The sequence below is a fragment of the Lissotriton helveticus genome, chromosome 6, assembly GCF_964261635.1.
Source record: "Lissotriton helveticus chromosome 6, aLisHel1.1, whole genome shotgun sequence".
Classification (NCBI taxonomy): domain Eukaryota; kingdom Metazoa; phylum Chordata; class Amphibia; order Caudata; family Salamandridae; genus Lissotriton; species Lissotriton helveticus.
In genome coordinates this window covers 1762252615-1762276561 of record NC_136067.1, presented here as the reverse complement: position 1 = coordinate 1762276561, position 23947 = coordinate 1762252615, and the positions used below count along the sequence as shown (strand labels likewise).

Below are 23947 nucleotides of genomic sequence, written 5' to 3'. Positions count from 1 at the left end.
CACTGTTGTCAAACTGGTGGATTACACTTTTTCCCCCCATATAAATGAGATGTGTGCGAATTTGAAATGTTTTTTTTTTGCAATCTTTGCAAAGGTTTATGGAAAATCTTCCAATCTAACTAACTTGGCAAACTTTTGTTCTTTGTCACAATTGCAAAAATATGATTTGAGAATGACAAGATAATTTTTCGACAATTTCTATCACGTGGATCCTAAATACGCAAAATACAATTTGGGGTATATGTAGTGGAAATTGACATCGAAGGCAAACCTGGTGTTTAAAAGTGACTCGATATACCAGCATGGGGACTAATTGAAATCTCTCATTGGACTAGGCATAATGATTGGATTTTGTGATAAATTAGGGTGTGTTGCTAATTCGTGTGATGTCCACTAAGGTATTTCATCTCATAGCCCTGAAGGGAGTGCAGATGACCCGAAATGATGGAGGGAAGGACAGGGATACAAGGATGAAAGGTGCTACATAGGGTAAGGAAGCAGAGAGCCTTGTGGATGGAGTGATATCCCCTGCGTCTCCGGATTGTGCATTCAGAGTACTCAGTGTCTCAGTGTGCTTCCATAACATAGCATGTGTATTTGTAAAGCGCACGTTTTTTTTGTGGTTTTTTTTGCAGAGTTTTATATAGCGCGAACTAGACCTGAACCGAATCAGGTATCAGAGCGCTTTACATATTTTCCAGTTACGTTACACACTTTCATTTTTAGGCACGGGGAGATTAAGTGATTTGCCCAGAATCACAGGAGGCTTTGGCGTCGTTACCGAGACACGAACCCAGATCCCCAGGTCCGAGGTCGAGCGCCCTAGCCGTTAGGCCAACTCCTCTAGGCTCACCCATAGGCACCCTGGCACTGAAAACAGATGTTTATTGTTACCCAATTCAATGGTACTCAGTTTATCGACCTAAGAAGGATGAATGGCTGAGTGGGTCCACCGGAATTTGAACCTGTGACCATGAGGTTGTACACAGGTCCCAGCAGTGTTCGCATTAGTCCACTGAGACACCAGACCCAGCTCCATGAAGGTATTCTAGATGCTCAGGGCCCCTTAGCAGGCATATGATGCCGTGTTAGCTCCAGTTACTCCCCACCTGCCTCACTTCTACTCGTCGGTCCTGCCATCTGTACTCCCTGGCAGCCTGGCAACCAGCATGCTGTGGACGTTATGCGCAAGCTGTCGCTTCCCTCTTCTTCTCAACATGCGCTATCACTGCACACAGCCTCTCAACACACGGCCTCTCTGCACATGCCGCTCTCCATATAATCTCTCTGCACAGGGCCATGTGTAGAGAGGGCAAGTGAAGATAAGGCATGTGTAAAGAGGGCGTGTTCAGAGGGTGTTTTCCAGAGAGGCACTCCATATTTCTGTGTAAAGTAAAACACATCAACGTTTTACACATAATTCAAAGAAGTTAGAAAAGACCATTTGTCAAAAGCAATACCAAAAGCTCAAACTTTAACAAAGGCGAAACCATTGCATTGTAAATGCTTGTTTTTTTTATGAGACAGTTGCATCCAATTAATTCCGCCCATTTCTGCTCCATCCCTCTCCAGCCACTACAAATTTTTTGGTACCCAGAGAAACTGTTTTTCAGTTTCCAAAATTGATGACAATGCATAAAACAGGCGTAGCAAATCAGTGGTGTAAAATAATTACTAACGGTTGCAAACAGTCCCTATTAAATATTTGAAGCTGTCAGTTTTTGCCTTTCTATATACTATTAGTGACTTCCTACTATCAATAAACTGTCATTCAAATTATCACACATAAGGCATTAAAATGCAACACATAAGCACACTAAAACATAGAAATGTCACTAACAGGCAATCTGAAAACTTGGTAGCTATGTATTAACTTGCTGCTGTATACTTCATGTAATGTTTTCATTAAGACACCTGAAAATAGAGCCTCTCCAGTACAGAGCAACTTGAACACATTCCTTTTGATATCCTGTGCGGTAAACACAGAGGACGAACATAACAGTTAACATAAACTGCGCTGATGTTTCTAAAAAGTTGTCCTTTTTTATTACCTTTTTCTATTCATTAGAATAGCAATTATGAGGAGGTAAAGAGCATGTAACATGATAATTAACAATTGTTTCGGTAAATTTCATTTTCCCAACACTGTACGGTTAGCTCCTTTAGAACGAAATGTGCTACGTACATTCTAAGGAACTGTGCTAAGATGGCCGCCACGTTTATGCATGACAACATAAGTCCTTTTCAAAAGTTCTGTTCCTTGCACAATTGCCCTCAAGCTCCATTGGCTACAGGAGAGTCTGCGGCGAAGCGTAGTGGCGTCATCTCAGCACTGTTGCCTGAGTAACTGTAGTTTTGCTCTTTGACCTGACGTGTTGAGCGTGTGGCGGGAGATTGCAGCATGGCCGTGCAACCCAAGCACATCTTATGCCTGGATAGCGGGACTGAGAGCGGCTTCCTAGCCTTTTACCGCTCTATGCCCGATAAGCCCAGCACCACCCTACGAGTCTTCGATCGCAGCGATTACTACACAGTACACGGCAGCGATGCACTGTTTGCTGCAAAAGAGGTGTTCAAGACCAATGGAGTCATCAAGTACTTGGGAACAGGTAACTGCCTCTCCAGAGCCCCCACTTTAATGCACTCATATTATATATAGGATGCAGGCTGATCTATTGTGCTCTTTTCACTTCTAACTGTAACATGATCTTCTCGCACGAGCCATGTGCGGCCAGCTTGAGCTCTTATGTCAATGCCAGTCTAAACTATGCAACTTACTCATGCCAACCGTATTCCTTGTGATCGGCCTTTAACCATCTCCGGCTTACCTGGTGTATCTGTGCCATATCCATCGTTTGGATGCCAGTTGTCAACATCACTAGCGTCACTTTCTGTACCAGTCACAACTACCTTCATTTACTCAAAGTACCCCGTTTTTTTTTTGCAGTTTTATTTAGTGCGAACACGACCCGAAGGCATTTGAGCGCTTTACATGAGCACCAGTTATGTTACACAAAGATACATTCATTTTTAGGTCTCGCCTGTCGATGCGCATGCGCATCGAGCAAGCGAGACTATAGGGGCTCATCCAGACTTTATCTAACTTGCAAGGAATCGTGGCGATTCCTTGCAGTGCCCGTGACTTTTAAGCTCAATGCGCATGTGCATTGAGCTTAAAAGCGCGTGCACATGCCCCCAGCCGCCTGCCTTGCCTACTCTCTCTCACAGCCTCCCCCAGCTCCGCCCCCTCACTACTTGATTGCACGGCCGCTAGGCCGTGCCTCCCCTACTCTCCTCCCCCCTCCTCCTCTCCTCCCCTGCCTGCCTGCCGCTAGGCCGTGCCTCCCCTACTCTCCTCCCCCCTCCTCCTCCTACTGCCGTGTCGCACCTCTCCCCTCTCCGCCCCCTCCCCTGCCAGCCGTGTTACGGTGAAAGGCTTGTTCCACATAGGAAAGATATTCTTCTTTAGTTTTCACTCCTTGCATCTATCCACTATTGTTCCAGATTCATATGAGAGAGGTACACAATTATTGACCCACTGCTACTGTTTGTTGTCATATTTCATCCACGAGTACCACCACCCGATATGATGTTGTCATGCCTACAATACCTCTTCGTTATTCTGTCCCCTTTGCTTAGACGCCCGCTCCGCACCCCACCACCATTTGTTCCCTCCCGAGACCGCCCTCCAAAACAGAGCCCCCAACCCTCGTCCGCCCCCCGGCAGACAGATGCGCCCTCGCCACACCTCTCCTGCAAACCTGGCTCGCGTGTCTCCCCCCCCCCCCCCGCCGCCTCCCACTTGTCGTTCTTTGCTTCTTAGTTAATGGTGTGGCAGCATGTGAGACGGACAAGAAGGGGGGGCGAGGGGGGTCATAGCCCATTCTTGCAGATCTGGGGCCATGCTTCTTTCGCTTGTCTAGCAGGAAACCAAACTCCACCGTGGCTGCCCCCGCACTGCCTCCCCCCCCTAGTTGGACGAAGCATCGGTCGCACGCCTAGGAGTCAGCACACCGTACAATACTCGCCTCCAACATGCTGCACCACGACAGCCCACTTGTATCCAGCATCTTACACCCAGGACCTTATACCCAGGTGTCACAAGTCTCGCCACCCCGACCCCGGTCGGCACCTCCGTGCCAAGTGTTGCTTACACGCGACCATCGCCCGCATTTCCCGTGCTTCGGAATTCAAATGCTCTCGCCCGACAGCCTCTAACAGCAGCCCACCTCTCATGCATTACCCGCCATCTCCCGAGCCTCGCTTTCCCCGCAGTATTTCTTTTACGCCCCCAATGATGCCCCGTACATCCCCAAGACCACAACCCGTCCCCATCCACCAGACCGGCAACCTCCTACCAATGCATAGTATATGTATTTTTGTCCTAAACCAAAATTAAAATGCTGGCCCTGCATAACGAAGGTCATTTTGAATTATAGAGCCACAAATAGAGTATTTAGAAAACCATGGTGTTAACCCCTGTGGGGCGAAAAGCTTCATTGGCTTGGCGCACCATAAGAGGACTTCTTATTCTATTTGCAATACTAGCCACCCGGCAACCTCCTTCTCCCGCTACCTGCCGCAGCTCCCTGCCTCCCCCAGATCCCACCCCTCCGACCAACTTGGTGCCTGCCTCATTTGGTCACCCTTTAGGAAACTTTTGTCACTCTCACTTGTGAGCCCCCCAGCATCAGGCCAAACCCAGCGTTGAAGCACCATTGTGCAGCTCTGCGATGACCCGACAGCGCTTAACCCCCTGCAGCAGAACATTTGCAAAGCACATTTGATCTGAGTTAATAAGAACTTGTTGTTTGTTTGTCCTCTCAGACATTCATGCAGCTGTTGCTTCTCCAGTGAGACAGTCACTTCCTCCTTTCCTGTCCTCCCTGTATCTTTCTCTGTGTCCACCCTCTGTCGTGCTCCCTTCCTCCGCCCTCTCCTTCTTTCCCACCCTAATCTAAACCCTCTCTTTTCCTTCCCTCCATTCTCTCTTCCATTCTACTCTTCCCTCCAACGTCTCTTTCTTCTATATACCAATTTATTTTATCCATAGCTGTGTTCTCCTTTCCCCTTCCCCTCTTCAATCCCTCCACTGGTCTCTCCTCTTTTCCACCCGTTATTCTTCCTTTAAATCCTTTCTTTTCCAGATTCCTCATTCCCTCCCTCACACTTCTCATCTCCCTCTAAGACTGCCTTGATCTACGCCACCCTCCCTGCCCTGCTTCTCTCCATCGCATCCCTACACCCCCCCCCTGCCCTCCCTCTCTCTCTCTCCTCCTCTCACACTGCCAGACTCCTGGCCACCGGTGCACTGAGATGCTCCCAGCCGAGCACTGGCCCCAGTGGAGCCAGCCACAGCCCATCCATCACTCTTTATCAGTGCCCATGTGGCAGTTCGGTGGGCCCTGACACCAAGGGGAGGGGGACCTGCGGGGCCGCGCGGGAGGGAGCTGGTGGAGACAGGGGGAGTTATTATTGAGGTGATAAGCAGCCATTACAAACAACAACAACAACTGTCCGGTCTGGTAACTTCAAAGAAACGTTGCATAATGTATGTAGGCCAGGAATGTAAACAGTCAACGATACAATGCAATGCTAGGCAATAATGCTTTATTGGCATTACCGAAGGTCCAAGGATTGCCATAGCTATACATTAGAAAACTGTACCTAGCCTGGCGGTACGTGTGCGCGCGAACCGCATCCTCGTCACACGCCTTGTGTCCTTTATTAATGGCTTCGCGCCAGCATTGCTTGAGGGATGGAAACCCAACCTGGAGCTTTGCATCACTTCTCAAGGTCCTTATTTGGAGCACAGTCTCCTGTTCCGGGGGGCACCTCTACGGGGGAAGCGCTTTCAGTCTGGAGCAACATACACACAACCACACACAAACACATACCCACACACACACAACCACACACACCCCCCACACACACACAACCCACTCACACACTGCCCACTCACACAGACCACTCACACACTGCCCCCTCACACACTGCCCCCTCAACTCCCCCCACACACAAACACACAACCCCATACACACACAACCCCATACACACACAACCCCATACACACACAACCCCATACACACACAACCCCACACACACACAACCCCACACACACACACAACCACCCTCACTCACCCTCACTCACCCTCACTCACCCTCACTCACCCTCACCCTCACTCACCCTCACTCACCCTCACTCACCCTCACCCTCACTCACCCTCACTCACCCTCACTCACCCTCAGCCTCACTCACCCTCAACCCCTCACCCTCACTCACCCTCACCCTCACTCACCCTCACCCTCCCTCAACCCCTCACCCTCACTCACCCTCATCCCCTCAGCCTCACCCTCACTCACCCTCACTCACCCTCGCCCTCACTCACCCTCACTCACCCTCGCCCTCACTCACCCTCAATTACCCTCACCCTCACTCACCCTCACTCACCCTCACTCACCCTCACTCACCCTCACTTACCCTCACTCACCCTCACTTACCCTCACTCACCCTCACTCACCCTCACTTACCCTCACTCACCCTCACTCACCCTCAACCCCTCACCCTCACTCACCCTCAACCCCTCACCCTCACTCACCCTCACTCACCCTCACTCACCCTCAACCCCTCAGCCTCACCCTCACCCTCACCCTCACTCACCCTCAACCCCTCACCCCCACTCACCCTCACTCACCCTCACTCACCCTCAACCCCTCACCCTCACTCACCCTCAACCCCTCACCCTCACTCACCCTCAACCCCTCACCCTCACTCACCCTCAACCCCTCACCCTCACTCACCCTCAACCCCTCACCCTCAACCCCTCAGCCTCACTCACCCTCACCCTCACTCACCCTCAACCCCTCACCCTCAACCCCTCACCCTCACTCACCCTCACAACACATATTGTGTTACAATAGGTGTCACATTTGCGAAAGATAAAACTATCTAGAGATGTAGCATAACGACCAGAGCTGCCATATAAGTCACGTAAATACAAAACATGTTGCATTCCAAATGCTATAGGTGTCACTCATCCATTTGCAAAACGAAAAATGTCAAACTCTTCTATTGCGAGACCTATTGCATTTTCAATGCTTGTTTGGTATGGTATGCCGGGAGGTTAAGCGATGTTGAGCTGAGGCTCGAATCTGGTTCCCATTCTTGTGTACACCAGCCATACTCTGACCCTAACTGGTTCACCCATGTGTCTGTCAGGCTCACGGATATACTAGAGGTGGTCAAACCAGGACGTTTACAGGGAGAGCCAAGCAAGACAAGAAAGAGACGGTTGTCTTTGCCCAAAGAGCCAGAGCATGTGCCAAGACATCAAATGATTCATTAAGTTAATTCAAAGCAGTGACTTCTGTTAAAAGTAATAGTTTTTAAACAGGAACTTCCCCAACTGCAATGTCCTGACAACACTGCTATGAGAAGACCAACAGATGCTAATTTGTCAATGTGGACTATTTACATGGCCAACATTGTTGTATGTCGAGCAACATTATTGTCTATTAGACCAATAGACCGTAATGTTGCTCTCCATACCTGTTTGGTCTTACTGCAGGAGACGCAATTAGAAAATCCAGAATGTCTTCATTTAACTAGTCGCCTATTCAATTACTGTGCTTTTACTGTGTCTCAGCGTCTCATAGAGTGTTTGCCGTTTAGGTTAGTAAGAAGTCTGAGGTCCAATTGGTTCAATTGGATTAGGTGACGGCAGACGGGTCAGGCATTTGGGTGTTGGCCAACATTTGTATTAATGATGTGGTGGCCAAAATTTGTATTGATGAGAGGTACTCTTTAGCCTCTTTTTATGGATCAACTTTTGATGACCCCCAGCCATTGTAGGAATTGTCTCTTCAATTAGTTAATCACGCTTGAAACTGGTGGTGCCTTTAATTTTTATCAGAACCCAGAAGTTGATAACAATAAGGCAACCATTCCTCAGCGCAAACCTAAGATGGTGAGGATAGTTCATAGGATTAAAGAGGCGCATGGTGGGTAGATCCTTGAAAAGCTTTCTTTCCAAAAGCGGGACGTTGCACTTTATTTTTCCCTCTTGGTTTTGCTCTGCATCGAGAATGGATTTTTTTCTTATCCCTAAGTAGATTCTGGCTTCTTACCACTCAATTATTTGGAATTCCTTATCAGACGATGCTGCTAGAAGCCTAGATTTGGATTTTTATAATAAGATCTTCCTGTGTAAGCATTGGTTCTTTAATAGGGCATTACTTGTTGTAGGCTGCAAATGTGGTTAGAGCAAATGAATGAAGTGAATTTAAAGGAGCAGCTGTATGCATGCGAGTTGGGAAAGGTATTCAAGTGAGTTGGGACAGGTACAAGCTTTGCTAGAATTTGTAAATATTCTGCTCCCTTTATACAAACTTGAAGTAAGATGGGTATAAGAGTAGAGTAGTTGCACCGTGCAATGGGTTATTAAAAACTGCCACTTGGGCTTTGTCTTTTATTGCAGATTATTAGACAGGATGTTAACGTATCTGCTATTTTGCACATGGCACTATAGAACTGCATATCTGACACTTAGGTAAATTATATTTTGCAGTTGACACTTGAAATTCTATATTTGGTATCGTTGAGCTAAAGTAAGTGGTATTTTGGGCATTTATAATTTTAGACTAGTTCATGTTTTGATGTAATGATAATGCTGGATTTGACCTGACTGTCATTCTGAAGTATATTTGCACTTTTTCCTGCGTACACTTTATACTTTGAAATGTGGATTTGATGGCTTTATGGATAATATTTTTAGGGTATCTGTATTAAGATATATTGCAGCTCTTTTTCTTCTGTTGTATGAATGCTCTTTTTTTGGTACATTGTTTGCTGAAGTCATAATCCTGTTGGATATCGAAATAAAGAAAAAAAAAAAGAAAAAAATAATAAAATATGTATGTATGTGTATATATATGTATGTGTGTGTATATGTGTGTGTGTGTATATATATATATATATATATATATATATATATATATATATATATATATATATATATAATCGTTAGATTTTTATATAGTGCACATACTGAACTGAATTTCTTCTATGTGGTCTGAGAGTTAAGTCAGTGAAATAATGCACAGGGAAGGGAATTAATTTGCTTAGGATCAGACCACTTGTTAAAGTGTCGAAGGTAGATTTTAACCCATCCTTTTAGGCTATACATTGTGCAAGTTAACCTTGGGATACATTTTCCTGACTTGAATCCTTTTACCACCAAACAACACTCGTAAATGATTGCAAGCCTAAATTAATACACTATGTTAATTAAGTTGAGGTATTGCATTCCTGGGTATGGATTCTAGCAAACTCTGTTTTTGTCACCTTTTCATCAATCTACATATTGGGAATGGAAGTAGCCAGAAAGCTGTAGTTTCAATGTTGGAATGCCATGTGGGTCTCTGCAGACTCACAGACTGGCTTAACACTACTGAACTCCTCTCCAATCTCTTCCCACATTGGAAAAAGTTGGAAATTGTCTCCTACTAAGGGCAAGATTAAAACTTTTTCCGTGTTGGGGAAAAAAGATATGTAGGGGAAGTGAATTTGCAATCGCTCAACAGATTTTCGCTTGCGCTAATGTATGCCTGGTTGCCTATCCAAAATTCGGAATCACAAAAGTTTGCTAGGACCATAGTTTCCAAGTCTAATCATGTAAACTATTGAAAGTTGTAAATTTGCACCAATGCAATGGCATATACATGTGTTTGCACTTTTGTGACTGTGTTTAAGACCCTTACTTGTTTTCATGTTGCCTATAATGGTTTTACACAGATTTCCCTTTAGCAATCTTTGTTTAAATATTGGCATTTAAAACATGTTTTATTGAATGATTTAGTAGAAACATTGTACTTTAAATTGCACAATAGTTTTTATTTCTTTAATTGAATATTTTTTATTGGAGTACAAGGATACAGATAGCAATTGAGGTGCATAAAGTAGCATTAGTGTTTTCATGTTGCAGTTCACCATCTCCGGTTTCAGAGAAGGCACAGAGGGTCATAGCCAAACGGTCTCCGGTTAAATTTTTCTTTTTGGAAAGCTAGTATGTAAAACCTACAGCAATAAATATATAAAAACACCCCGTCTACGTTATTGGGGTAGCCAGCTGATCGACTTCAATACCAGTAAAATTGCACAATAGCTTACCAAAACATTTTTACAAGTTATAATATTTTGAAAGCAAAGAATCACCAGTCTTCCTTTCACACTTTTGCATGCATTTGCATACAACCAAGGAGAATTCTGGAAGCATTATAAGTAGCCCTGAATTGTTATGTTTTGTAAATGTGTTCACATTTTTATACTGGCACTGCCGTCAGTAATTGAAACTGAACTTGCAGCTCACTGCATTTCCCTTGGAGTGCACTCCTTAATGGTAAAGGCAAAATTATATATACAGGTTTGAACAGATAAGTTCACGGGTATTGCGTTGCTTGCCTAGATACGGATATACATTTTGTCTTAGTAACAGATAATCTTTCAGAGATGCATCCTTGAGGTACTGTAAACAGCACTCTAAGGGGTTGTCCTGCAGGGATTAGGCCTACTTGTACAGAGGACAAAATAAACATAAGCACTTGCCTTTGATCCAATAGGTCCTGGGTAATTGAAGTTTTCTTTATTGATTTCCTGCAAGTCTGCATCGAGACTTGCAAATTGCAGCTCTTTTTGGCTGCAGGCATGCACAGCCAAAAAACAGGCTAGTTCCGTATTCCTAAGCAATATTGTAACCTTAGTAAGTTAATTCAGTGTACCTTTGGCAATTCCTATTTGTTCCATGCCTGTAATTCACACTTAGAAGGGCATAGCCATGTTATGTGTTTTGATAGTATATATGTCTGCATCAAATCATGTCAGATTTGACTTTTGGAACATTCTGCTCTAAGCTATTCCCAAGCTTATATGTCTACTAACTTTAAAATAATATAGTATTCTGTATCAACAGTATCCTGTCGGGTGCTCATTTTCCATCCTCTTTTAAAAAAAAAAAAAAAATTATTTGAAAGAAGAGAATCATGCCTATGTGGGCACAAAGGGGCACATGCATCAAAGTTTTTTGCGATCTAAAACGGTGCGATTCGCAAAAATCGTCCCTTTGCGATCGCAAATTGGCCTTTGGAGATGCATGAAAGTGTTTCCTATGCGCAATTTAAGAATTAGCAATTATTTGCGAATTCCTAAATTGCGATTGCATTTAAGGAATCGCAATTTGCGATTCTTTAAATGCAATGCTAGAAGCACTTTCAAATAGCGATTTCGCAATTTGGGACCGCAAATTCCAGACAAATCAAACTTGTCTGTAATTTGCAAAAACGTTGAAAAATGCACGAAAATGCATTTTTTTAAAGTTTTAGGTTCCACCCACACATGCCTTGGGGCATGTGTGTGCGCAACATGGGTGCATATCACAATTTCAGGGGTGCAACAGGGTGTCATTTTGACACCCTTGCACCCTTGAAATAGCATGAGCAATTTGCAAGTACCTACTGGTACTCGCAAATTGCGCATGCAATCTCCCTTTCATTCCTGAAGGCCCATAGGAATGAATGGGAAGGCATTCCTTAATTGTGACTCGCAATTTGCGAGTTGCAATTAAGGAATGTTTAGGAATCGCTATTTTTATAGCGATTCCTACATGCATAGGCTTTTGCGATTCCTTAATTGTGATTCCTTAATAATCGCAATTAAGGAATCGCAAAAGCCTACCTTGATGCATGTGCCAGAATGTCCCTGTAACATATTTGCAATGACACATTCACATATAAATGACAATCTTACTGAAATCTATTGGATCTTTTACTACGACTCAAGGCATTTCCCAAGCATTGGGTTAGGCAACTATATACATACTATACATACCTACCTGTAGAGCAATAATGAACTATTTTATGCTTTATTTAGGATTTGTCATTCAACAATTCACATGCCAACATCAAATGACACTCCATAAGTATGCAGAACACAGGAAAATAGATACCTATGCCGCTCTTTGCACAATTACACGACAGTATTTGCCAACTTGGGATTTTTAAGTAAATGAATACAGAGCACCTGGTACTATGGAGACACAACATGGCAAATATTCAATTATGTGCATGCCAAATACCCATAATACATTCACCAGATATACCAGGTGAACTCTGTCGTCTACCCTAGACCCAGCCGTATCAGATTGTATGTCCAATGCATGGTACTCTTGTGGTGTTAACCGCTTTGTTGTGGTCTGCAATCAAGTATGTAATATGTGTCCCAGTTTAAGGCGCGATGCATGAGGCAACAATGCCACAGATGTCTACTGCGTCATTGCAGTATATCATGTCTTTCAGCCAGGCTTGAAAAGATGGCATTGTACCTCTACCAAATACATAGTCACCTTTCTTTTGGCGAAGAGCAGAGCAGTTTCCCAGAAATTACTTTTGATGATTGCTTGACAATGCAGTTTGTGGAGATGGTTCAACATATTCAAAAGTAGTGCTAAGATCCGCTGCAAGCACTATAATATTATGGGGCTTGTCCATACAAAGCAATAAGTCCTTCTCTAGATGGTTACAGAGGGGGCAGACCATATCAATATTCAGGTCGAATGCATGTCATTTTAGTGGCTTGTAGTATAACCGTTAGTTTTTTATAGATAGTAGCAGTCTATGCCTCCTGCTTATTGAGATGTCTCTCGTTTGAGAGCAGCAGACTACCCATTACTCATCCATTAATTCTCGCCCCAGGTCTGCATCCCACAGTACCCTGGCATCGTCCTTCTTAATAATGTGGTAGGGCTATGGTGGCATTATCAATAACGATAAGGTGTGCCAAGCCTTTTTCCTCTCGAGGGAACCTGCAATATTTGCTTTGCAGTGTATGTTGGACTCTAATGCATGGGTACTCGCAAACAATTTCCCAGGGGCCGCAAAGTATGGTCTGTGGTGTGACCAATGGCTGCACTGATGCCAGCAGGATGGCGGTAGGGGGTCCGGGTGGGTCAGGGATTGTGTAGGGTGGTCGTAGGAAAAGCCAGGCATGTACATCTAGTGGCTAAATTGCACAATGTGAATTCAGAAAACCTGGGATCAATCCTGGCTTTCCCCTTGACCAAACTGTGTGATCCTAGGCATTTTCCCTTCACTTTGCCTCTTTTCTCTTCATTATGGAATATGAAGACCGCAAAATACATAAGTTCAGAATGTGCGCTGTACAAAACCTTCTCTTTTGTTTGGTTATAATTTTGTCCATGGATATTAGCAACCTAAGCAACCCACAGGGTGCACATGACAATTGACATGCATCTTAGATCACTATTGGCATTGTTATTAAAGTGGGGAAGCATGCATGTTTCTAAATTTATCATTTAAAAGTACCTCTCAATGCAGTGTATGGTAAAATGCTTTTGCATGTTAATGAAATACAATTTTTTGAACTTTTAGAAACATAATCCTATTTTTCACGTTTGTTGCAAGATGTCTTTAAAAAATAAAGTGTTCCCAAAGTTAAGTGGTGCAGGACTCCACCTTAGTTACTTCATACCTTAAGTTAAATTGCAAATAAATGCTTGCCTGTTTACTTAACATTTTTTCCAGAATATTTGTGTTTAGTAAGTAAACAGTAGCCATGCTGTTGTTCACCAGGGGGGGCCACACGTAAAGGTCAAGAGGGCCCAAAGCGTCCCCCCTGGCGGTACTTTGAGTGTCACTGCTGTAGTGTGTAGTAAATGTCTTATGAGCTTGTCACCCAGTATCTTAAATTAAGCTAGCATCATGAATCCGACTTTGGATACTGATTATTCACCACTGGGAGATCAGGGGACTATGCAGTCTCCAAACGACCTCACTTAGCCATTTGGGTCCAAGCTTAGGTCGTGCATACTACTGCACTATCTCGATGTCGGACAGGACAGTGGCCAACCAATCTCGTATTCAGCAGAAAACTAAAGCTTATTTCGGCCACAGTTACACTGAGGAGTATGAATGTAGTCCCATAGTATCAGTGATACATGTAGCTTGCCTGTCCACACAGAAGTATTGTTCTATGTCTGGGATTGAAAGGCCACCCCTATTGCATGGCAATGTCGCTGGATCACCTTTTAATCTATTTTGCCTATGCTCCCATACCAGTCTTGAAAGATATGTATCCTCCACGATCCTGAAAACGACGATGGTGTCGCAAAAACAGGTACAGACCACTTTGTAGGTTCTTTTTACAAATGCAGTGCTTTATTTATCCAAGACAGCAGCATGACGCGTTTCAACCGGGAAACCCTGGTCTTGATCACATGACATGCCCAAGACCATATGTATTTAAATACTGTTGAGGTTAGACAAATACTCCTCCCACTACTTCAATGAAAAGTGACAAAATACTCTTGGGAACCGTAGATCCAAAGCTTATTGTACCATGTGGCCAGCAAAATTATAGTTGAAAATGAAAAGCACAAAATAGAGTTACTATAATACCACATAATAAATATATTGCAATATTTTATAAATATACATAATTATAAATCAATTCATAAAACATCAAGGGCAAGTGTCCACTTCAGTGCAATATAAGAAGCATGTACTACAATAGATAATATCCCAAATAGTTAAAAATCACTAAAATGCATGTAGTCCAGAGCAAAGGAAAAACCATACCTCAGTAAAAAATAAGTAAGATAAAAATCAAAAATAAATGAATACATGGATCCAGTTATTACATCATACTGGATATGTAAAACATATGTTGCCAGACGCTAATAACATAAAGTGCATAGTGCCATAAGTACAGTGCAAGTTAATGTGCAAAATCTCATTATTCGGAAAACGTGATTCACAATCTTAACCAAATTCAGATATACAAAGAAAAAACGTGTGCAACATAACGCAAATTTCATTAATAGAAAGGACCACAAAACGTTCCTCATATGTCAGTTTAGCCAACCAGACTACAGGTGTATTAAGCCGCCCCCTGCCAAACGATTAGTACCCAATCCCTACACCTTACATATACCCTTAAAACCAGTAAGACTAGGAGCCTAGTAAAACCAGTTAAAAAATCCGATAAAAGTAAGGCATAAAAGGAAATAAATACAAATCATCAGGCTCAAGGACACTTAAAATACACTGAGTATTCATATAGCAGCAAATAGAAATAAGTCATATATTATATGGCTCATGAGATAAAATAGAGCAATAAGAAAAATAATGGGACAAGCCTGCCCCATGAACTGATCAATGCAGAAAAAGGACCTAAGGGGAAAAAAAAGTTCCTCAAAAAATCCTATAGAAAATTGTAAAGATCCTCCCCAGTATTCAGGCCATTGGGAATCTTGGTATCCAAAAGTAAGATATATTGTCTCTCCAGCTGTCGCAGTTTAATTTCCCTGTCTCCACCTCTTTTAGACCATGCTTAAATTACAAAGTATTTCAGGTTGTTTAAATTGTTCTGGTGAACTAATTTAAAATGGCGTGCCACAGGGTAGCTGGGGTCTGAGTTTACAATGGCCCGGAGATGTTGCAAAATCCTATTGAAAACCTGGAGCTTAGTGCGCCCAACATATTTTAACTGACATGTGCACTGTAAAACATAAACAGCATGATCTGTTTTACAGGTAAACATCCACTTGATATTACACATATTCTGCGAGAAGGCATCCGGATATTCTAGGGTATTAACCCCAAATGTGCAGGCCCTGCAGGAACTGCATTTATAGAAGCTAGATCTATTAGAGAGCCAATTAGACGATTTAATAACTTCAGGGCTCGTCTTCACCAGAGCATCCCTCATAGAGGGAGCCCTTCTAAAGGTAATATTAGGTGACTCACTAAGTAGAGGTGCTAAAGTAATATCCGTTTTCAATGTAGGCCAATTGGACTTGAGGATATTTCTAACCTTCTTTTCATGACAACTGTAAGTGGTAATCAATCTAACTGTCATATCATCACTGACAGGGGATACACCTGTATTACAAGAGCTCACATCAGTGATAGTAGCCTGGGGAGGTTCTTCACTTATTTTGTACATTTTATTCATAGCTACCTTTAGATCAGATAGTTTGTAACCTCGAGCCATAAATCTCTTAACTGATTCATCCAAACATTCATTTAAATCAGTTTCATTGCTGCAGATATTTTCGATTCTTAAAAACTCCCCATAGGGGATGCTTTCAATGAGGTGACGAGGATGGGCACTAGAGGCATGTAAAACCGAGTTACCAGCTGTTGTTTTCCTGTGCATTTTAGTGTGAATCTCATTATTTATAACATAGACTTCTACGTCCAAAAACTTGACTCTCTCATTATAATCGTAGCTGTAAATTTCAGATTAGGCGTATTGATATTAGTCATCAAAAAATGTCATAGCAGTTTCCCTAGACCCATGCCAAATTATAAAAACATCATCTATTAAACGCCACATATGGATGATACCTGTTTCAACATCACTAGCGGGGGTGTGACCGAGAACATGCTTCTCCCACCAGCCTACGTGTAAACATGCATAGCTGGGGGAAAAACAAGCCCCCATAGCCACACCACACAGTTGTCGAAAAACCTCATTGTTGAATAGGAAAAAATTATTGCTCAGGCACATTTCAATTATTTTAACTAACATTTTGTTATGTTGATAAAATGTAATGTCTCTATCTGATAAAAACTGTTGGATAGCATGTAATCCATCTTGATGATTGATAGAGGAATAGAGTGAGCAGATGTCCATTACAATAAAATAACCCCTCAGAATTACAAGAAACCTCCTTTTGTTTCGTCAGGAAATGGCCAGTATCTCTAATGTAAGATGGAAGAGCTTGCACATATTCTCAAATAAAAAAGTCAACATATTTAGACATAGATTCGAAAAGCCCATTTTGAGCGGAAATGATCGGCCGCCCAGGAACAGGAGATACACATTTATGAACTTTCGGAAGGTAATAAAGGGTAGGGGTGATGGGATGATCTCTTTTCAAGAATAAAAACTCCTTTTTGCTAATCAAACCCTCCCTTTTCCATTGTGCCAACTGTTATATATATATATATATATATATATAACACCAAGAGCTTGTGTGCTTGAAACGCGTCTGTTTTTTGCCCAGGAATAAATCAACTTAATCGTACCTGGATCGATGTGGCTCCTACTTTCCTCAACCTGTGAAGTCGTCCTTTGGAGAGAGAGATATATGCTTGTAAAATAACCTGGTCAGGGAGATAGGAATATTAACAAATAAAGCAACTTTGGGAGGACCACAATTTTAATTGGTGATCACCTCCCTTCCATTAACTTTGGGAGCTATAGTACTTTTTTCTACCCTATTGCTTATCTTAAACATCACTGGGCTAAGGTTTGTATCTGGCTGCCCTTGTATAGTGACAATTGCAAAAACAACAGTTGATGGACAAAATGCAGAACAATGTCATACATTCAACCCAGTACAGAAATCTGGGCCTAAATCCATCGTTTTTTTTGCACTCCACACCACCCTGGGTTATACACTGGCCATATGCAGATCAGCTCTGACCCTGTGCCTCATGGGAACAGTCCAGCCCGAACTGCCAAGCCATGTCCTCCCTGGACCGGAATCAAGCATCCTAGGACCGGTTTCTGGCTATCGGCCATCATCAGCCAGGATAGCTTGAATCCAGTGGTGTGGAGAGCACGTGACTCACGTCTGAGCATACCCTTCCCACTCGGGGTGACAATTGCAAAAACAACAGTTGATGGACAGAATGCAGAACAATGTCATACATTCACCCCAGTACAGAGATCTGGGCCTAAATCCATCGGTTTTTTTTGCACTCCACACCACACCAGTTCAGACATGTCCATATGCAAATCAGCCTTGTATAGTGACAGCAGGAAATGACGACTACCCCTTAGCTCCCAACCAGAAGTAAGCACCTGTGCTAGTGGTGTTACCTGAGGACCCGTGCCAAAGGGTTGATCACAAACACATCTTGTAGCAGTACTATAGTAATTGCTTCCCTTACTATGGATTTTGGGAGGATACTCTTAGTCCGTGCTTCCTCCAACTTGTCCAGAAGATCTTGGGAAGAGTGAGCAGGATTTCACTGTACTCTAAAATTCTGCAGTTAAGCCATCACTACTTGCACCTTACTTCTGAGTATAGATTTAATGGTGTCTCTGATCTTTGTTATCATTATATGTTGCATAAGCAGCTCACTCGTGTGGGTCTCTTACCAGACTAGTGAAGTTCCTTCTGAGTACTGGATAACAGTTGGTGCTCCAGTGGTGAGTTCCGTGTGACAGTGTCTTGTGAACATTGTAAATTTAGCGGAGGTATTTCTACGTGGGCTCGACCATCATCTTCTATTTCCATCACCTGTTTTGAGGCCCACTGAGGTTTTACTAATATGGCCAAAGTTTGCCCTGGCTGGCCGTTCATCCTCCACAAATTGCCTAGCTACTGCATACTTGTGTAGGTTGTAAACCATTCTGTCTTCTATCTTCTAGAACACTAGCAATTTTTTTTGTTTACGCTTTCAAGACTTGTCAGTTGGTGTCTTTTCGAGTACTCCTTTTCGAGGTCCTTGATCATCGCTTGAAAGAATGGCCTGCAGCATTCCCACTTCTTTTTGTAGTGCGTACATCCCTTCGAAAGACTTTATATACCACCAACAGTGTACTAGGTCAGGGAGTCTTCTTCTTTTCGTTCCTGCAACATTTACTAAAATGGCCCTTCATACCTCTGACAAATTCTATCTCCATTTTCTTTTGACCAACTTTCATTTTAACAACTCATACTTCGGAGACTGTCTTTCAAAATATCGCAAGGAGTACTCCTGATACTTTTTTTATTTTCAGACTGAGTTCTTCCACACATTTACTCGTTTCACCTCTATGAACAGCTCCTAAAAGGGTGGTTTATCCTTCATCCAAAGTACCGCTCTGATTTTGTCGCGATAACATCTCAGTACAAACTGGTTAAAAATTCTTTCCTCTCGGGTCCCACCAAATTTACATGATAAAGCCAATTTACAAAGGTTAGTAACCAATTCTTTCACTGTTTCATCCTTTCCTTGTCTCCTCAGTCCAAAATTATATCTTTCTCGGTAAGTAATGTGCATCAAGCTTTGCTATTCCAAATTTGTTTGATTCCCTCATCTCATTTAGTGACAACCCCTACATAGTTTTCAATACTTTTTGCCCTTCTGCTCCCAGACAGTGTAAATGTGCATATTTCATTTCAGCACTCAAATTAGTGCTGCAGAACCTAAAATAGTTTTTCCACTTGCTCCATTTAAGAACTGGTTAACCAGGAGAGAGTAAATAAAATGGTGGCGCCGTGACATTCTAGATTTTCATCCTAGTAATATTTTTGCATTCAGAGTCCTAACAAAGTAGCCTTAGTATCCTTACAGTTGTATCTTTGTGTCACAAAACACCAGCCAGATGTTTGGCACCAGTCCACATCTGACCGAATACTTGCATTAATTATTCTCTCTCAGTTACACACATATATATATATATATATCTATTCCAACTGTAAACCAAAACTCTGTGCACTCGCGAGCGGGTGCTCTACTGCGGGTGGCGCCCCCGCATTAATGCCTGCTTCCAAAACTCCATGATTCTCAACCCAAAGAACGAAGCACTCGTGGTGGCGAGTCCCAAGATTTTATTAAGGGCGCACGGTGTCCAGATGCCTTTCGGCTGTCGCCTTTTTCGATGGTAACATGGCGTCGCCAAAACGGCCGTTTTTTATGTTCATTGTAATACATCAACATTGTGGAAGGACAATTAGTCGCATACATGGCCGCCATCTTGGACTGTGCAAATACAGCGTGTATTGCTATTTTCTAATTTGCATGCTCAATACCAATTCAAATGCAAGCATTTGAGCATCGCAATTATTATTCATAATGCCCATAGATGGGCTACGAACATACATCTAAGTATATAGATCACTATCTGAGAGCATACGTAATGTCCCTTCCGTCCTATATTAAGGACACCACTCACTTCCTAACAGTAGTCAATGGAATACACTGGGAGAACGATTACATGCTGATTACACTAGATGTAAGCAGTTTGTATACCTGCATCCGACATGAACAGGGCTTAGAGGCAATCAAACACTTTCTAAAAACTCGGTCAATCTCGTATATAGAACATTCAGAGATGATCTGTGATATGATTGAGTTTTGTCTCAAAAATAATTTTTTCTTGTTTAATGACATCTTGTATCGACAGTCACAGGGCACAGCCATGGGGACCTGCTTTGCCCCCAGCTACGCGAATTTATTCATGGGCTGGTGGGAGGAGCAGGTCGTCAGAGAAATGGCAGAATTCGATCAGGTTGCCCTGTGGCTTAGATACATAGATGATATTTTTTTCATTTGGTGTGGGGATGAAAGATCGGTGAAGTCGTTCATTGAGAACCTCAATAGAAATGACCTGAATTTGAAATTCACAGAACACATTCACCACCAGAGGATAGAATTTTTGGATGTGATTGTAGAAGTAAGCAATGAGCAACTGAATACCAGACTTTTTCGAAAAAAGACAGCTGGTAATAGCATTTTGAATGCGAACAGCTGCCATCCTCGGAATTTGGTTTGTAGCATTCCATATGGGGAATTGTTGCGGGCCAAACGAAACTGCAGCACACAACAAGCTTACAAAGAGGAAGAAAGGGTCATGTGTGAAAGATTCCAGTGCAGAGGGTATGGTCAGAAAACAATCACTTCAGCGAAAGAACGAGTTGCTGCCAAAAACAGGGAAGAATTACTTAATCCTAGAAGTGACAAGAAAGAATCCGAAAATGTTAGATTTATAACTACTTTTTCTGGTCAGGCACATAAAGTACGCAAGGTTCTGAAAAAACATTGGCATGTCTTGCAGACAGACAGTCACCTCAAGAAATATTTGAATGACAATCCACAAATTACATTTCAAAAAGGTAGAGCTTTACAAGACGAACTTAGTCATAACTATGTGAGTTCGAAAATGACCTCAAACGATAATGAAAGTGGAGGGTTTATTTGTTGTCGTATATGCAAGGCTTGCAGATTCGGCAGAAATTGTAAAACCATAACCGTCCCAAATACTAATAGAGAGTTTACCATCCGTAAACGACTGACATGTAATACTCCCTATAGTGTGTACTTGCTGATATGTCCGTGCAATAAATGGTACGTGGGGAGTACCAAACATCCGGCAAAGAAAAGAGTGATGGAACACCTACGGGCAATACATAACAACAAATTATACCCGGTTGCCAGACATTTTACAGCAATGCACATGCAAGATGAGAAACTTGTCCAGTTAGTAGTAATTGACTGTGTTGAGCTTGGATTGAGAGGTGGTAATCGAGAATTATCACTCAGAAAATTAGAGTCGAAATACATTGTGGATTTTGCATGTCTGACACCCATGGGGTTGAATACGACAGAAGAACTGGCAATACACTTATATGAATAATTCGCATTGTATATAGTAATACTGCTATTTTCCACTGCTTTCTTGATTTTAAAATATGATACTTTTATTTTTAGATTTCACTCATTACGGGATAATTGAGGAATATAACCATCTACATGGCATGACACGTAATGTTGGATGTAAGACAGAATGGATTTGTTTGAAACATTTGGTACCATTGAAAAGACCCAAATTGGAATTGGATGAATGTTGGCTGATGCCCACTAGGGCAGAACTGCATAACCAGCAACATTTGAACCGCAAACATAGGGCGGTATGCCCACTTGGGCCGAACTGTTTGACATATGTGGGGCGGGGTTACGTTATTTGGTTGCAAAATATACCCCCGATGTTATTGATGAATCATGATAGTGTTGACAAACGTCATTTGTGTTGCTAGGTTACCATCAGCCTATAGCAGGGAGAGTTGCCCGCTAATCTTGGAAATAAAGAGTTGCTCCATAATTGGGTTTGCATTTGATGTAATATAGTTTTATTTAACATCGCAGATGTGCGTTAAATGTTATTTAGGATAAACAAACAACTGAGATTTGTTGTCTGTGAAAACTCTAAATTAACTTGGAGGTATCAAAACACGATGATATAACATGAGAATGATTCATATGTGTATATTTTGAGTGTACGACTATATAAGATATCAATTCCTTGTGGTACAGGAATGAATTGTATGTCGTTATAACACATTACAAGATGTCTGCCATTATTCCGTAATGAAATTCTATGTGCACTAGGTGTTGGGTTTTAAAAATGGCTGTCAACATCACGAGTCGAGCGTGAGCAAGCCGTAATGGCGAAACGCGTCGTGGAAACTTTGTCATCTGCCAAATAAATCTTTGAATTGCAGCTCTGGGTGTCTCGCTTTCTTCGAAATTTGGAAGAGTGGTGGAGAGAATTTAATAGCCTGCTGGTGGCTACAGCGAGACCGCCTGAGACAGCGTGACTCTGTTACCAGCACTGGTGGCAAGTTAATATATATATATATATATATATATATATATATATATCTATCTATACACACATTATTGATTAGCGAACTTTAATTATATATATATATATATATATATATATATATATATATATTTCACTGAAAAAACTATAGGTTTCAGGGACGTTCTAGTTAGCTGGACATTTCACTCTTACAAAACCATAGAAATTCCACCGTTCTAGTTAGTTCAGCTAACTATAACTCGCGCACCCGCAATGCACTGCTCATGACATCACATATTACATAATTCATGACATAGTCTGTGACATCACTGATGACATCTCAAATGACATCACTGATGACATCATCCAGTGACTGTGTGTAATTCTGTAAAGTTTAAATATGTTTTATATATATATATTCCGTGGTGTATTGAAAAATGAGTGGTTGTATAAGTGTCTGGATGAAGGATTTAGTAGGTGCGTGACTTGACTCTATAAGTGAGTGATTAAATGTGTCTTACTGATTCCATGGGATAGTGACTAAACTGTGTGAATGTCTGTAACAGTCTGTCTGTTGTGCAAGCTGCTGCATGGGTTGATCAGTAGCTACATGAGTGTCTATATAGGTTATTGATTGGTTGGTCTGAGTATTTCTTTGGGAGTTTGAGTGTGTATGTGGGTGGGAGGTGTGCGACTCTGTGCATAGATGTGTGAGTGGTTGATTCTCTGGGTGTATGGGTTCAAGAGTACATGTGGAAACCACTGTATGGGTGCATGAGTGTGTGTATGGGTGTGGCGGCGAGTGAATGGATGTCTCAGTGGTACATGTCCAAGTAACTACATATGTAAAAGCCAGTGTATTGGAGAGTTGAAGTATATAAATGACTCTACATGATAGTCAGTGATTGTGAGACTGGCTGTACAGATGAGTGTGTACTTGTATCACTGATTATATAAGAGTGTCAGTATGCGTTAGTATCTGTATGAATAAGTGAAGTGGTTGGTGTATAATTGTATAGGTGAGTACATGGGAGTGTGATTGATTCTTAGCATGACTGACTAGGTGTGTGAGTAACTGCATCGATGAGTGGCGGTGTGTGAATGTCTGTATAGGTGTATGAGTGCATATGATAGTGTATTGATAAGTGACTGCGTGTATGAGTGATTGTATGGATGGATGAATGAGTGGATGTGTGTGTAGATTTAGGAATCAGTGAGTGCGTATGTAGTAACTGGTATTGGTGTGTCAATGATTTGGAAAATGGTAGTCTGTATTTTACAGTGGGTGTATCAAAAGTTATATTAGAGTGTGAGGAGGTGCATCAGATTTTCACGTGGATGATATCAGTGATGTCATTTGAGCTGTTATCATTCATGTCCTGTCATTGCAAACAGTGGTGTCCCGGGGCTGGGCACCCTGGGACACTGCAGGAGTCTGCCCTGGGCGGTGGCGGTACCCAGGGCCATTGAGGGCTCCATGAGGGGCCCGCGTGGCCCCCCCTCCCAAATAGTGCACAGCCCCGGGGAGGTGGTGGTCCCCGGGGCTCAGAGGCCCGTAACGGACCCCCAAAT

The 23947-nt window shown here is 42.5% G+C and overlaps 1 protein-coding gene across 2 annotated transcripts in view; it reads left to right on the top strand.

The window, feature by feature from the left end:
* Window positions 1–2296: 2296 nt before the first annotated feature.
* MSH2 (mutS homolog 2) overlaps window positions 2297–23947 on the top strand; it is a 799418-nt gene continuing 777767 nt past the window's right edge. Inside the window, exon 1 of one of the 2 annotated variants that reach the window (XM_078649653.1) lies at window positions 2297–2609. In XM_078649653.1, the coding sequence (XP_078505779.1) occupies window positions 2402–2609 (208 nt within the window). In that variant the 5' untranslated portion in view covers window positions 2297–2401. The remainder of the gene's footprint in view (window positions 2610–23947) is intronic. The other variant, XM_078649651.1, reaches the window with a different exon arrangement.